This window comes from Phalaenopsis equestris, unplaced genomic scaffold, assembly GCF_001263595.1.
Source record: "Phalaenopsis equestris unplaced genomic scaffold, ASM126359v1 Scaffold000002, whole genome shotgun sequence".
Lineage (NCBI taxonomy): Eukaryota > Viridiplantae > Streptophyta > Magnoliopsida > Asparagales > Orchidaceae > Phalaenopsis > Phalaenopsis equestris.
The window spans coordinates 60,982,567-60,999,718 of NW_018164444.1; the positions used below are offsets into that span (position 1 = coordinate 60,982,567).

The following is a 17,152-nucleotide window of genomic DNA, read 5'->3' on the forward strand; positions in this document are numbered from 1 at the left end:
TGACTCCCGTCATTTGGGATGTAATTAACTATAGGGGCTTGCCTCTATAGGGAACTTGGAACCCAGGTAAAATAAACCCTATTTAATCTTTGTATTAAATAGGGGAATTTGTCGGTCATATATAAAAGGTTCGCAGACCAAACGGATGTCACAAATCTCTTAGTTTGCAGGATTGGGTCTATCGCTGAGGTCTACACTTATCTCTCGGGAAGGTGTAGTATTTGCGGTATCAGGCACGATTTTGCAAACTATCAGACTAATGAGATCCATTTGGTCTCATTTTTTCAAAAATTAAAACATACTACTTTTAAAACTCAAACTATATATCTTTTATACTTAAATTAAGTCTCAAAAATTATTTTCATATACCATATTTTTCAAAATTAAATCTAATCGAAAAAAAAAGTTGACCGACAGTATGCCACTACAAGGTGAATAGTATTCAATCAATCTGCCTTGATTAACCAACATGCATCTGTCAACTTCATAAATTTTATACACAAATTAATCTCTATGAATTTATTATTTAGGATTACTAGATGAATACTTATATTCTCTTGGAAATGGCTTTTTTCTCTATCTCTTAACTCTAAATTCTTAACACTAGTTATGACATCTTCAACTATGCTTGATTCTTTAATTCGATTGACCTCGTATGATTCATGAATGCTTATATGCGTAAACACTTTTACTACCAGGATATTTTTATTAAAGACTATCACTTTCTTGTTGAAGAGTAACCGAAAAATGTAACTTCTTTTGCTTTTGCATCCAAATTTTCTAAATTTGATTTTCCTTTGTTCTATGTAAAGCACTTACACTCAAAAACATGTAATTCAAATAAATTGTTGTTCAATCCTGAGTAATTTGTAGGGTTTTATGCTCAATCTACGACTAATATTTACTATAGTCAAAATATAATGCTATGATTACAACATTTGCCTAAATACATTTATATTGTATATGCATTGAGCATAGGTAGGGTGACCTCAACTAGGGCTCTATTTTTTTGCTATTTTGTTTTCTAATAGAGTTCTAAGTGCATAAAGATAATATGCATTTCTTATTCAAATTTTATATTCTCAATTTCTCCTCTAAAACTTGACAGCAACTTTATATATGCTTAAAAATACAAGAATTTGATACAGTTGCTAGAAGAATTAAGTCCCCGACAACGAAGTCAAAAACTTGACAGCGACTTTATATATGTTTAAAAATACAAGAATTTGATACTGTTACTAGAAGAATTAAGTCTCCGGCAACAGTGCCAAAAACTTGAAAACGGTTATATATTTGATAAAAATGTGTATAAAATATTCAATAATTGCAAAGTCACACTTATCAACGCAAGTATACGTATCGCTCAAGTAATACAAGGCTCTAATGAAGTCCTGGATATCGATCCCACAAGGAGTAATACTAGAGGCTACGAACTAGGATTTAGAAAATCAATACTTAATCACAACAATACAGCTCAAATTGTTTATTTGTCACTGATAGGCAATTGAAATAAATATTTAATTTTAACAAATTCTTAATTAACTAATTCTACTAATAAAGTTTCTAATGTGAAGTTCAATATATAAGAAAACATTCATCTCCTTGTCAAGAAATTAAAGTGAATGGATAAAGTGAATTAGTTCAAATTGTATTGTGTCAAATGGAAGCATACCTATTATTTACCATTTGGTCTAGGCATAAAGAACATTGACTAATCCTATGCTTGGTTACTGAATCTGCTGCTAGTCTGGGAGGATACCGACTCTCACTTCGGAGCTCCCACATTCCCCTTGCTTGAGGACTAACATTTACACTTCAGCACCCAAAAGATAGGACCGAATTGAAGATTTTAGTCTGTCACTCTAAAATTTTCAATTCTACACCCGATAATTTTATTTCTCTATTCATTTTCACCCAACTTTCAAGGACTTTGACCTCCCTAAATCTTGGATGTAATCTTTACTTTAGTTGTAAAACTCAACATATTTTAACAAATCAATTGGCCAGATTGAAAGTAAATTAAGATCGAAGTGAAAAGATCATCACAACTTCTTTAACATTCTCATGGCTCAACCAATTTAAATCACCATTTCACAAAATTTCAAGACAAGGAGAAAGACAGAGCAAACTACTCAGAACTCATGGAGAAGATGCGACAAAACTTAGAACTTATATATAAAAGCAAGATCATACAAACTTTAATAAGTAAATATCACTTATCTCTAATTCCTCCATAAGCAAACTCCTCGAAGTTTCTCTGTATCTCTTCCTTTTTTTACAACACACAGAATTTTTCTTCGAAGCGACAAGGAGGAAGAAATCTCTCACTTTGGTTTTCTTCGAAGCGACAAGGAGGAAGAAATCTCTCACTTTCCCTCCACTCTTACAATCTCTCGAAGAATTCCTCACAATACTAACCCTAAATTAAACTCTCTACACTCTACAAACAATAAAAACTCAACGACTGTCTAGACACTCTGGACTCCCCTTTTTTGGCCTCCAAAATGTTTCTCTTAAAGTTATAGAAGAGTTTTCAAGAGTTGCCTAAGCATCCCTTAAAAAATCGTCCAAATTCAATGCATCTTTTGAGAGAACCATCGTCCTCGCCGTCGGCGGCCTCGATGGCGCCGTCGGCGGCTTTTTAGAATATTTGATTCTAGACTCTCGGGAAAAACCCACTGTCGGCGCCGTTGGGCTCGCCGTCGGCGTCCTAGTTCAAATCTTCATATTTTGGTCCTTTTTACTCCAAATTAGCTTCTTTTTGCATTTTTTTGCTCCAATGACCATAATTCAACATACCTGCAACAAAACATAAAAAATACCCTTCTTTAAAGTGCAATATCATCAATATTAATATAAAATAGGTATGAAAATCTCAACATATTTTTCTTTGGTCAATAATCATTATGTATAATAGAAATCATATATCCTGATTTTTTTTTAATTCAGATTCAAAATGTCCTAATCTCATCAATAAACTACTTTTTTTTGATAAAATTTTCACCCATATAAATCTTGTAGTGTGTCTAGTAAAATTTTCCATTATAGTCAATCCAAAAGATTTTCCGTCTGGACTTGCTACTAATCAATCCAAATAAACACATATGAAGTCTTTCTAAGGGTCTATAGAACAATTAAATTACTAGAATAAAATGAAAGTCTTGCCTATTTTTCTAATTAAAAGCATCGCTCAAATGATCATTGGTGTATTCTACTCTAAGCAATTCTCTAGATGAGTGGTTGACATTGTCTCTTACAGTATAATTGTGGCTCATCTAATATCGTTTTCATGCTATAGAGCTCATTAGTCTTGCTAATGGAATTAATACCTAATAGATACACATTACTAATCCCAATTTTTTTCTAAGATAGTTTTTTTTATTCAGCTTTGACAAGCAAACTTTAGATAAAAACTTAATATCAAAGCCTTTATAACATATACGACTTACACCAAGTACAATACGTTTGAAAACACTAAAAACCATTTCGAATTAAAAATTAATATCTGTATCGACATCTACAATAACAACTTTCTTTCTTATAATGTTGCATCTGCTTCCTTAAACTCAAGTGTTATAAATTTTATTCAATTGTTAGTCATGTGTTCTGAAACCACTATCCAGGTACCAAATGCTTCTATCGGTTCTATTGTGAAGAACTAAAAAGGTGTTACATTTTAATTTTTGAAGCCCAATTCATCCTGAATCCACTAATGAATATCGATGCAAAATGCCATGATATGCAGTTTTAATCTTGAAAATTTGCTTATATGTAGTGCTCTTATTAATCTAGCGGCTGTACATGTAGGATTTTGCAATATGAACCACATCGATAACACTTGATGTTAGACATGGAATGCATAACTTTTTTTGTATTTAATCTAACCTTGTTCTTATGACTAAAAGTAGATGTAATATGCGATGATTGATTATATGGTGCTTGCATACTTGATGATTTGCTCGAGAAAAAAAAAAGTTTTAAAATTTTGAATAGCACTAGTAATTGATTATATTTTAACATGTAACTCATGTTTTGATGATTTTTTATAAAAACTTCTACTAAAATAAGACTATATTCCTTTTATTGTTGTGATTCATTTTCTTATAAAAACTTCTACTTACATATCTTTATATTATTAATATAAGGTTCACCAGCCAATTAAAACATCAGCCGGAACTATGAAATCATTTTAACCCTTCAGCAACTTATATTGCACTTATTTTTATATCATCTTCGGTTTTTATAATGGATAATTTAGAACATGAACTCATTTCATTTAGATTATGCATAAAAGCTAATAGCTTTCTCTAGTGCTTTTAGTTATAGTCTATTAGAGCATATATAATTTTTTATTCATACGACACGTCACAACCTGTATTGACAGTTCCCTTGATATGCACTATAACCTGTCTTAATACAGATTTTATGAGGAAATGAACATACTTTGCTAATTAATTCCAAATGTTTGCGGTTAACAGAATTTTATGAACTTTGCATACTATCTCAATATATTGCAATCAGCCAACTAAACTAAATTGCATTTCAGGGCTTGGGTCTGCTGACTCTATCTTCTCTGCTACCAAACCTTCGTCCACCCAAGTGTATCATTGATGGCAAGGCTTGTAGTCCAAATCATTTTCAAACGGGCTTCTTCTACTTTGCTTTGTATCTTGTTGCACTTGCTCAAGGTGGTCATAAGCCTTGCACACAGGCTTTTGGCGCTGATCAGTTTGATGAGAATGACCCTGAAGAGTACATCTCAAGGAGCTCATTTTTTAACTGGTGGTATTGTGGTATTTGCCTGGGCACAGCGGTGACGATTATAATCTTGAATTATGTGCAAGATAATATTAGTTGGGCCCTTGGATTTAGTATACCATGTATTTCCATGGTTCTTGCTCTCATCTTGTTCCTGCTTGGAACTAAGACATATCGCTTCTACGAATTGGAAGGTGAAAATCCATTCCATAGAATTGGGAAATCATTTGTTACTCTTGTAAAAAGTCATATGGCAACTTCTCATGGATTGACTGGGAGCCAGACCTCTGTGTCTGATGAATTTGATCATACCGAGTAAGTCCTATTCTGTTGAGTGGTTTCCTTAGATTTCATTCATTCAATGGATTTTTCCATTCTTTTCATAGCATTTTAGTGGCAGTTTCAATTTCTTTTTTTGTTTGAATGAGGTAACTACCCCAATTCAGCTCAATTGGATCTCTTCTTAGAATCACAGAAGTTGAAAAATCTAAGAACCATCTTTAATTCCAAATTCCTGATGTTACTTGCATTCCTTCATCTTTTTTTGTTAACAGATACTTCCCTGAGTTTTTGCATCATAATTTAATGTACTAAAGCTCATGTGCACCTTGATATAGTCTAGCGATAAAAAGCTCCTGAAAAGCCATTATTGTGTAGGTTTGAGAAAGATGAAGCAAAAAATGCCATCCAAATAGAAGAAGCAAAAGGAGTGCTTCAATTGGTACCAATATGGGCTACATGCTTAATATATGCTGTGGTTTTTGCACAGTCATCAACCTTCTTCACCAAACAAGGGAGCACCCTCGACCGTAGAATCGGTTCAAGCTTCGAAGTTCCACCTGCAGCCTTGCAGAGCTTCATCAGCATCTCCATTGTCGCTTTCATTCCAATCTATGATCGAATTATAGTTCCTGTATCCAGAAAATTTTCCAGGATTCCTACAGGAATCACACAACTGCAAAGGATTGGGGTTGGAATGTTCCTGTCACTGATAGCCATGGCAATTGCAGCCCTAGTTGAGACCAAGAGATTGAAAATTGCTAAAGATTATGGGCTGATAGATCAACCAAAGATAGCAATTCCAATGAGTCTGTGGTGGTTAGTTCCTCAATACATTATCTATGGCATTGCTGATGTGTTTACAATGGTGGGCTTGCAGGAATTCTTCTACGATCAGGTTCCTGATGCACTTAGGAGCCTTGGGCTTGCCCTCTACTTGAGCATATTTGGCATTGGAAACTTCATTAGTAGCTTCCTCATAACTGTCATCAATGAGACTACTAGTAAAAGTGGAGTGAGCTGGTTCTCTGATAATCTGAACCGTGCTCATCTTGACTACTTCTATTGGCTTCTTGCTGGTCTCAGTGCTGCAGAGCTGATCTTCTACCTGTACTTCACAAGATCTTATGTATACAAGAAGAAACAAAATGCTGCAGTTTAGTTTAGCATTAAAGTAGTTCTTTACAAGAATTTTAACGTCATCCAATGATGTTATGTAAGATGGTAAGCAAATTATTGATGAGGTTTGAACATCCATATTCATATTGAATTTTATTGGAGCTGATGTGATATGATCATGTTTGATCATTGGTTAGTTCGGAGAGGACTAACAGTTGAACTCATTCAGTTTTCATAAATAGCAAATAAATTTGTTTCTTTTGAATAGAGTTTTTCATCAAGTTATTTGTGAGATGAAATCATGAATAATTTTGAGAGAAGCTATTTGTTGGCGTGTTGGGCTTTCTATGCTTTGAGTGCTTGTTCTGTTAGAAAATTCATGTTTCAATTTTATGATATAAATTTCAAAAAAAAAAAGTACATAATAGCCAAGATCTTTTAAATTCATAATTTTTACATATCTAAAATAAAGTGACGCATATCTGTATTTATAATGAACAAATTTGATCTTGAAGAAATTTGATCTTAAAGAGATGGAGTTTCTCTCTCTAATCCCTTGAAACTTTCTGTACTTTCTAATGAAAAGAAATGTATGGGGTGTGTTAGGTAGAGAGAAGACCCATTCTCAAATTCATGTTCTATTTAACCACTATCCATCAAGGGGGTTACTAACTAATAGGATTTATAATAATTTAATAAATTAATTGATTTTTATTATTAAAATCAATGACATAAGTTAGTAACATTTATTTATTTTAAGGGTTATATGAGTTACAAAAATAAATATCATAAGTTGTCATAAGTTATAACATAAGTTATGAGTTAAGAAAATTAATAACTTAAGTTATCAAAAATAAATCTCATAAATTATTAAAATAAAGGTGAGTTATAAATAAAAATATAACATTCTCCCACTTGACTCACTTAATTTTAATAGTGCATAACATACTGTAATCCTTTTTTATATTGGTTAAATTATAAATTATTTAATAAATATGAAATTATTATGAGTCATGGTGGTTGTGTATCAATTTATTGACACAGTCTCTTCCATGTATCACAATATCAATTGCATACTTAACATAATGAGAATTAACATCATAGTCCCATAATGTCTATTAAAAGACAAATCTTGTTGAAAATCATGCAACATAAAGTGTACACTAATGATAAAAACAAGATTTATAAATATCATAAACAAGAAAAAAGAGCCCAAAGTGTTAAAATACAAAGAGGATAAAACTAATAAATGGTTTTGGTAATGCACATTATCACGACATGTTCGTTAAATATTTTCGGTGGAAACCCTTTCGTTAAAGAATCTGTAATAATGAGATTGGTGCTAATATTCTCAATTGACACCCTATGTTTCTGAACCTTTTCCTTAACGGCAAGGTATTTTAATTCCATGTGATTAGCTCCTTTGGAATACTTATCATTTTTGGAAAAGAATCATAAAAAATTTTCAACGGCTTGACAATACTGTCGACAATTCCAAGTCCTGAAATAAAATTCCGCAACCATAAACCCTGAATTACAACTTCAAAGCAAGCCAAAAATTCAACTTCCATAGTGAAAGCAGCTGTGATAGTCTACTTCACACTTTTCCATGAGATTGCTCCTTCAGCTAGAAGGAACATATAGCTAAATGATGATTTTCTGGTATCAAAATCTGAATCTGAATATCCTATCACTTCAAGATCTTTAGATCTTCTATAAGTGAACATGTGGTCCTTTGTTCCTTGTAGATACCTTAAAACTTTCTTTGCAGCTTTCCAATGATCTATTCTTGGATTACTTTGATACCTGCCCAGCATCCCGACAACAAAGCTAATGTCTGGTCTGGTACAAGTTTGAGCATACATTAAGCTTCCAACAATAGATGCATAAGGAATTTCTTCTATTTGTTTATGTTTCAAATCATTCTTTGGACACTGCATAAGGCTGAATTTATCTCCTTTTTGAATTAGAGCAACACTTGCTGAGCAACCTTCCATATTGAATCTCTTAAGAACTCTTTCGATATATGTTTTCTGAGATAACCCTAACAATCCTTGTGATCTATCACAAAATATTTTAATTCCAATCACATAGAATGCCTCACTCATATCTTTCATCTCAAAGTTCTTAGAGAGAAAATTTTTGGTTTCATATAATAAGCCAAGATCATTAGTAGCCAGCAAGATGTCATTAACATATATAATAAGAAATATAATTTTTCTCTCACTGACCTTTAGATATATACACCAATCAACAATGTTTTTTTTAAATCTAAAGGATGTGATGGTATCATTGAACTTAAGATACCATTGTCGGGAAGTTTGTTTAAGTCCGTATATTGATTTCTTAAGTTTACACACCATGTGTTCCTTTCCTTCAACCAAAAATCCTTCAGGTTGAGTCATGTAAACTTCTTCATCTAAATTCTCATATTCGGAAAGGCAGTTTTCACATCCATTTGGTGTAACTCTAAATCATAATGAGCTACTAGTACTACGATAATTCTAAATTAATCTTTCTTAGAAACTGAAAAAATTATAGTCGATGCCATCTTTCTGAGTGAAACCTTTGGCAACAAGTCTGGCTTTATATCGTTCAATATTGTCATTCGAATCGCGCTTAGTCTTAAAGACCCATTTACACCCGACTCTTTTACAACCTTCAGACAATTCAACGATATCCCAAACTTTGTTGTGATCGATTTCAACTCATCTTTCATTGCATCTAACCATTTAGAAGAATTTGCACTTTTTATGGCTTGTGAAAATGAAACTGGATCTTCATTGACTCCTAAGTCAAATTCGGATTCACGAAGATAAACCACATAATCATCAGAAATAGCATACCTTTTTGTCGTTGAGACTTTCTAGGTACTACTTCATGTGGTTCATCTAATGTAAGTTCATTAGTGACAATTTCATTGTGGGGTATTTGATCATATATGTGTTGTTCTTGTAAGTTGTCAAACTGTTCAGCAACTGTAGGACTAACAAATTGAGAAGAAATTTTGGGTAAAGGAACTTGAACCCTAATTTCTTGGATCTCCACTTTATGTGGTTCCAAACTCCCACTAACTTCACCATTTCAATGAACTTGACATTTCCAATTTCAATAATTCTTGTATTGTGATTATGACAATAAAATCTATACCCTTTAGATTTTTCTGGATAACCAATGAAGAAACCACTGGTTGTTTTTTAGTCCATTTTTTTCATGTGGATTATATAACCTTATATTTGCTGGGCAACCCCAAACATACAGGTGCCTTAAACTAGGTTTCCTTCCTGTCCACAGTTCAAAAGGAGTCTTTGGAACTGCCTTACTAGGAATCCTTTTTAATAAATATGCAGCGGTCTTTAAAGCATGCATCCACAATGATGAGGGTAAAGAAGAATTACTCATCATACTCCTAACCATTTGCATTAGAGTACGATTTTGCCTTTTTGTAACACCATTTTGTTGTTGTGTTCCTAGCATAGTGTATTGAGCACGTATGCCATTAATTTGAAGGAATTTAACAAATGGAACTTGACATTGTCCAGATTCATTGTAAGTTCCATAATATTCACCGCCTCTATCAGACCTGATAATTTTCACTTTTCTGTCTAATTGTCTCTCAACCTCAGTTATATACACCTTTAAGACATCTATAACTTGAGATTTTTGATGCAATAAATAAATATACCCATAACATAAAAAATCATCAATAAAGGTGATAAAGTATTTCTCTCCACCAAAAGATGAAACATCAAAATGTTCACAAAATCAATGTGTATAATTTCAAGGAGTTGTGTGCTTCTTGTGGCGGTTTTTTTAAGTGTGTGATTTGCGTGATTTTCTTTAATACAATTCACACAGATGCCAAGATCAGTAAAATCTAATTCATTAAGGATTTTATTCTTTACTAATCTTTCAATTCTTTCTTTGAATATATGACCCGAACGTTTATGTCACAGATAAGCTGAAATTTCATTCATAAAACCGCGTTTAGTACCAATATTATGATGTAAAGTCATCAAATTCTCAAAGAAAATGTTATCAAGCTTAAGCTTATATAGGTCATCACAAAGAATACCAGAACCTATGAGATGATTGTGTTTAAACAAACTTAAACAACCATTTCCAAATTTAAATGAGTATCCAATAGAATCAAGTTTAGACAACGAAATCAAATTACGAGAAACAGAAGGGAGATAAAATGTTTGAAAAAGGTCTAAATGATGTCCAGTATCTAAAATCAACCGATAGGTTCCAATAGCTTCAACTGGCGCTTTGACTCGGTTTCCCATGAAGACAAATTGTTCATTTGGGTTTATGATTTGGGTTGTACGGAATCCCTGTATCGTATTAGAAAAATGAGTGGTACAACCAGAATCAATCCACTATGTATTATAAGAAATTTCTGCCAAATTTGATTCGAAACATACAGAAACACAAGGTTTACCTTTCTTTTCGAACCAGTCTTTGCGCTTTTGACACTCATTTTGATAGTGTCTAGGCTTTCTGCAAAAGTGACGCTTAATTCCTTTATATTCCTCTTTGTGAATTGGGGCATATGACACGTTAATCTTTAGTGGTCCTTTTCTATTCTTCTTTCAAGGTTTCTTTACAGCTCTTCTTTGATGACCCATGAGATTAATGGAGTGATTTGTTCCTTTTTTAAGCCTTGTTTTCTCTTGAATGAGCATACATTGTAGTTCATTTACATTCCACTTATCTTTCATAGTGTTGTAGTTCATGTGAAATGGACCATACTCAGGAGGCAATGAGTTAATGATAAATTGCACAAATAAATTTTCATTCACTTCCATTCCTAGGGTCTTAAGTCTTGCTGTTATGTTCGTCATTTCAACAACATGCACATGAATGGTACGAGAACCATCAAATTTCATGTTGGTTAACGTACTCAATAGTGTCCCCGACTTATCAGCAAAGTCAGACTAAGAACAATTCTCAGCAGATTTCATAAATTCCTTAGCACTTTCAGTGTTATAAAATGTATACTTTACGTTATTTGCTACAGTCATGCGCATAAACATTAAGCTTAATATGTTCGATTTTTTCCAAGCTTTATAGAAGGATATTTGCTCAGCACTGCTAGAATCAGTAAGAGCAGGGGGTTTCTCAATTGTAAGTGTTAAATCAAGATCCAGAACACCAAGGTGAAACTGAACTTGCTCACGCCATTCAGAGAAATTAAGCTCATTGAAAGTTTGAATAGATGTATCTTGCGAATGAAGAGAAACAAGAGTAGTTACTGTAAATAAATAAAATATGCTCGTACATTAATGCTTCGAACATTAAGCTTACATAGATATTCATATAAAATCAGATTAAAATAATGATAATAATAATAATAGTGTATTGAAATCTCTTTTGGGTGATATAATAATACACGATAATAAACATAATTGATGCTTAACTTAAATTTAATATAATTGATAATTGCTTGTACTCAAGTTAGACATGTCTATTATCTTTGGATATATAAACATATCTTATCTTAACTTAGTATATAAATAAACTACAATTATATTCAATGATTATAAAACAAATGATCGACCTTTGGGCGATAAAATATTGTATTATAAAACATATAATCAACCTTTGGGCGATCCACAAATATTTATAATCAATGAATTTCAATATGCTCATAATTAAATACAAAATTGTTTCATAATAAACATCACATATTTATGAGTAGTTGAATTCATTTAAGTTGACGTCTATTAAACTTATTAATTTGGTTACTTTGGTGACTGACAAATTAAACATTACATAGACATTAAATAAATAATAATTTCAATCACATAAATTTACTTTAGTTTTATTGATCTAATTAAAAATCTAATTCACAGCGAAAATTTATTACAATTAACATAAATAAAATTATATGAAAAATCATAAATTTAGTAATCAAGACTCTGATACCACATGTTAGAAAATTCATGTTTCAACTTTATGACACAAATTTCAAAAAAAAAGTATCTTTTAAATTCATGATTTTTACATATCTAAAATAAAGTGACGCATATCTGTATTCATGATGAACAAAGTTGATCTTAAAGAAATTTGATCTTAAAGAGATGGAGTTTCTCTCTCTAATCCCTTGAAACTTTCTGTACTTTCTAATGAAAAGAAATGTATGGGGTGTGTTAGGTAGAGAGAAGACCCATTCTCAAATTCATGTTATATTTAACCACTATCCATCAAGGGGGTTACTAACTAATAAGATTTATGATAATTTAATAAATTAATTGATTTTTATTATTAAAATCAACGACATAAGTTAGTAACATTTATTTATTTTAGGGGTTATATGAGTTACAAAAATAAATATCATAAGTTGTCATAAGTTATGACATAAGTTATGAGTTAAGAAAATTAATAACTTAAGTTATTAAAATAAATATCATAAGTTGTCATAATTTATGACATAAGTTATGAGTTAAGAAAATTAATAACTTAAGTTATTAAAATAAATATCATAAGTTGTCATAATTTATGACATAAGTTATGAGTTAAGAAAATTAATAACTTAAGTTATCAAAAATAAATCTCATAAATTATTAAAATAAATGTGAGTCATAAATAAAAATATAACATGTTCTGCGTATGTTATGATTTTTTTTTTGTTGTCATCTCCTAATTTCTTCATGGTAAATTTCCTCAGAGTATATACTTTCAACAAGCGGTGTCAAAGCTCAGCATTGTGATCTACAAAGTTTGATTTAAAGAAGTTTACAGGCAAGGCATATTCTGTTTATGATGGTTGAAGACGAGAGCACCGATGGTGCAACAAGGTCTGAACGATAAAATTCTTCCTGATCTTTTATCTGGTGCAGCAAGGTCTGGAGAAGAAAGGTGTGTTGGATGAAGCCCACCTTGTGTGATCTTTTATCTGGAGTAATTTGTACAAGAAGATGTCTGTTTGGACCAAACTCGAAGATTTCTATATGACAATCATGTACGAACTGATTATGCCTGAAACAACTCTATACATTTCAAGTTTCACTAAAGCAAGTTTATGAAAGAAAATCTTGATAATTTTACTAATATAATACTTGATCTCGAGAACATAATTTCAAGATCAGAGATGAAGCTCAAGATCTTCTTTTGTTAGGTGCACTTCCATTATCTTATAGAAATTCAAGGAAACTATGTTCTATGAAAGATGTCTATCATCTCTGGAAGAGGTGTAGGCATCCTTAAATTCCATGGAACTGGAGAAGAGATCGAGCAAAATTATGATGAAAATCTTTTTGTAAGTCATAGAAGAAAAAGAAAAGGAGATGGCTCTTGATCAAATTTGAAGGAAAAAGTGTTATCATCGTTCATATTCAGGTTATTTAATAAGAAATTGCCCAAAACTGAAGAAATTGAACATAAATTAATATATATTATAATGGCACGTCTGATGTGTGATGTGTCTGTGTCCATGTTCCTATGTCCGTATTCGTGCAACATGACTTCAAGATAAGCTAAGAATTTTTCTTTTTTTAAATCTACACTTTTCAAAATGAAAGTAATTTGAGAGAAAATTTGATTTGCCTCTATACAACATTTTAAGACCATTTAAGTTTAGGCATTTTGTCAATTTAGTGGAGCACATGCGAGTAACTTCGTCAAATAGTAAATCATATTTATGTGGGTATTTTTATGACCATTTAAATTTAGGCATTTAGTCAAAAAGTAAACCATTTAATTATATGCTATGTGCGATCTTAAATGACGAAAAAATATCTTTTTTCTGAAATAATTTCAGGAGACATCGCTCACAAAATGAAAGCTTTTTCACGAATTGACGTTCATTGCAACAGAATGAAACTTCATTGTCTTAGCCCAAGGGATTTCGAGTGAAAGTAGCGGTTGAGTATATGGATTCTTTTTAGGTTTCACTTTAATTATATTTTATAATTATTTTATAGTATATTGTTAGCTGGCTTTGTTTTGATTGTTCATATGACGGTCAAAAGCATGGGGGCAAGGATGGATTGGCGGTGGCTTTGCTTTAGCGGGAAAGAGAGTCTTATGCATATGTAAACTTTTTATTACTTCATTCTTTAATTTGTGTCTATATTTATGTGTCAATTATTCTAGATACAATCCAACAATATGAGTATTATTACTAGTTAAATTTGATATTCGAGGTCATTTCAGTAACTTCATCGACAGAGGTAATTCAAGTTTAAATTACGCGCGCCGCTTTGGTGATTCATCGTTTTCATGATGTTTGGTCCTTTTCGCATTAGAATACTCCTCCTTAAATAGTTTTGCCATTTCAGAGTGTTCACATTGTCTTTTTTGTGATCACAAGTCATTTTGGGTGAAAGAATGAAACTATGCTCTTTCTTACAAGCTCACATAAGGTTGAGATCAGAGGATAAGGGAGAGAAGCATGCAATATGGTTTATTTAGGTGAGTCTTACTATAATTAAGATTGTGGGAGATAGATAAGTGCTAAAATTTTACAACTTTCATGATCAATGTGGTCACATGCTATAGACTATCCACTAAAAGTGAAGTAAGAAGAAGGGAAACCTATATTCTGTGTCGTCCGTCTCTATAATCTTGCAACAAGGAGAATATTGCATGAAGTGAAGTAAGAAAACACTATATTCTATATGGTGCGGGGAGAACACCACCAAAAGAAGCAAAAAACTGCAGCCAACAAAAACATGCATAAAAAAGAATATACCCAAGGTTCCCCCTTAATAGAATCCTCCCACAACATTTCTAACTTTTCCTTCCAACTCCTTTAATTTCTCTTTATTGAATATGTGATTAAGGCCGCCGTAGACCCCAACATCTCCCTACCTTCTTCGGCCTCGACAAAGTACCGCTCCTTTCCCTCACATGCGACAGATTGGCTCGCTTGCTGTTATGGCAAGAAGGTTGGGGGGATCTCGACCAATCCAAGAGAGACCAGTCCGCTAATAGGCGTAACAATACTCCCCTCCCAACGAAGTAACTTGCCCTCAATGTGAACAGATAGAAACTACTTGTTGACCACCTGGTAAGGCTCCCACATGGCTTTATTGTCTGGAAGTTCATTCCACTTAACCAATACCTTCTTTGCCCCTACTCCCCAGCACACCTTCGATTTCTAGCAGCTCTAGAATCACTTCCAAGGCCTTCATCAATGTTGGCGGCAGTGTATATGAGGGTATATGATCTCCAATCACACATTTCAACTGTGATACATGGAAGACCGAGTGTAGTGCAGACGATGATGATAATTTCAAACGGTAGGCCACTACCCTGATGCGTTCCATCACCTCATAAAGTCCAAAGTATCATGGTGAAAGTTTCTCAACTTCATTCATGTAATTATATGGTACTTATTATTTTTACAGGTTAATAGTGGCAGCTGCTTGTACAGGAGTGTACCACTGTCGAGTTGCATTCTCGACACATCGACACTGGAGGAACCAACACAATAACATAAGGAATTTTTGATATGCAGTTCGAGTCTTGCACACAAATTATGATGTGTGTTAATCCTTTAAAAATCACAAACAACATTTACCAAAATCTATAAATTATAGTATTAAACCTTTTTAGCCGTTTAACAACACTATTTGGGGACTAACCCCCATTGTATCTATAGATAGGTATAAATAATATCCTCTTTATTGATGATTTTATGAGAAACTATTGGTTTTTTCCATTGCTAAACAATGTCGATGCATTATACAAATTTATACATTTACATAAGCTAATCAATTTACAATTTAATATTGTACTGAAAGCTATCAAAATAGATGGAGGAGGTAAATTTACTTCTCATGCTTTTCAATCCTACCTAGCATTATATGGGATACAACAACTCAGTTGTCTTTATACTTTAGAACAGAATGGGATAGTTGAACACAAGCATCATCATGTTTTTTTAAATATATAGAACACTTCTCTTAATAACACGCCACAAAAATTTTTGACCGATGTTGTCCAAACTACTATCTATTTGATAAAAAGAAAGCCCTCATGAAATATAAATAAAAAGTTTCCATTTCAGCTTCTTCGCAGCAAACCTCCAAATTATCACTCATAAAAGTATTTGGTTCTTTAAGTTAACCATGGCATCATCGTTCGATCATAGACAAACTAAATTTCAAAGATCCACATGTTTGTTTCTTGGCTACAACTCACATCATAGAATATAGATGTTACAACTTTGTTACACAAAGTTATTATAGCATGACATGCAACATTTGTTGAAACTAAATTTCCATATCATTCCTCAGACACCTACAGATCAATCTCTTCAACTTATACATATGTACCCCCCTTATGCTACTACATATAATTACACAGCATAAACTATGATTAAAATCTCACAATAGCTCAATACCCTCACCTCAAATTACTACTCCTATTCATATTCCCACAACATTAAATCCTTCACACAATCAAATCTCTCCATAAAAGATTATAAAGCGAGCCATATAATGATTGTAACATTTAACACATCCAATGAAAATAAGATTAAAAATAGTAAGCATAAACCTAACATTTGTTAGGAATGTTTTAGTACCTTGCAATAACAAGGTCGGAAATTGCATATGCGAATGATCAAGTATTTCAACATATGCACTCACCTACAGTTGTAAATTTACAACATATTAAATGTGTACGTAGGTACCTCAAAGGAACATTTTCTTATGGACTTCGCTTTGTTGAAGGCTCTTCTCAGTTCAATCCCACTCATAATCAAACTGAGCTAGGGATTTAATTATCAAAAGATATATCTATGATCACTATGCTTTTCAAGGAAAACAATCTTATTTCATGGAAGGTACGACAATAATCAATTGTAGTAAGATTGTCAACATAAGCTGAATATAGAGCTCTATCATTAGCAACACCAAAAGTAATGCGGCTTCAATGTCTAACATTATAATTTTAGCTAGCTTTGGACACATGAACAACTATTTTTTTGTGATAATACATCTGCAATTGCACTAGCAAACAATTCTAACATCCACACTTGCAC

The 17,152-nt window shown here is 32.5% G+C and overlaps 1 protein-coding gene across 1 annotated transcript in view; it reads left to right on the top strand.

Annotated features, from left to right (window-relative positions):
• LOC110030699 overlaps positions 1-6,474 on the top strand; it is a 46,111-nt gene extending 39,637 nt beyond the window's left edge. Inside the window, 2 exon segments of the mRNA XM_020733555.1 lie at positions 4,547-5,073; positions 5,416-6,474. Of these exon segments, the coding sequence (XP_020589214.1) occupies positions 4,547-5,073; positions 5,416-6,199 (1,311 nt within the window). The 3' untranslated portion in view covers positions 6,200-6,474.
• Positions 6,475-17,152: the final 10,678 nt, after the last annotated feature.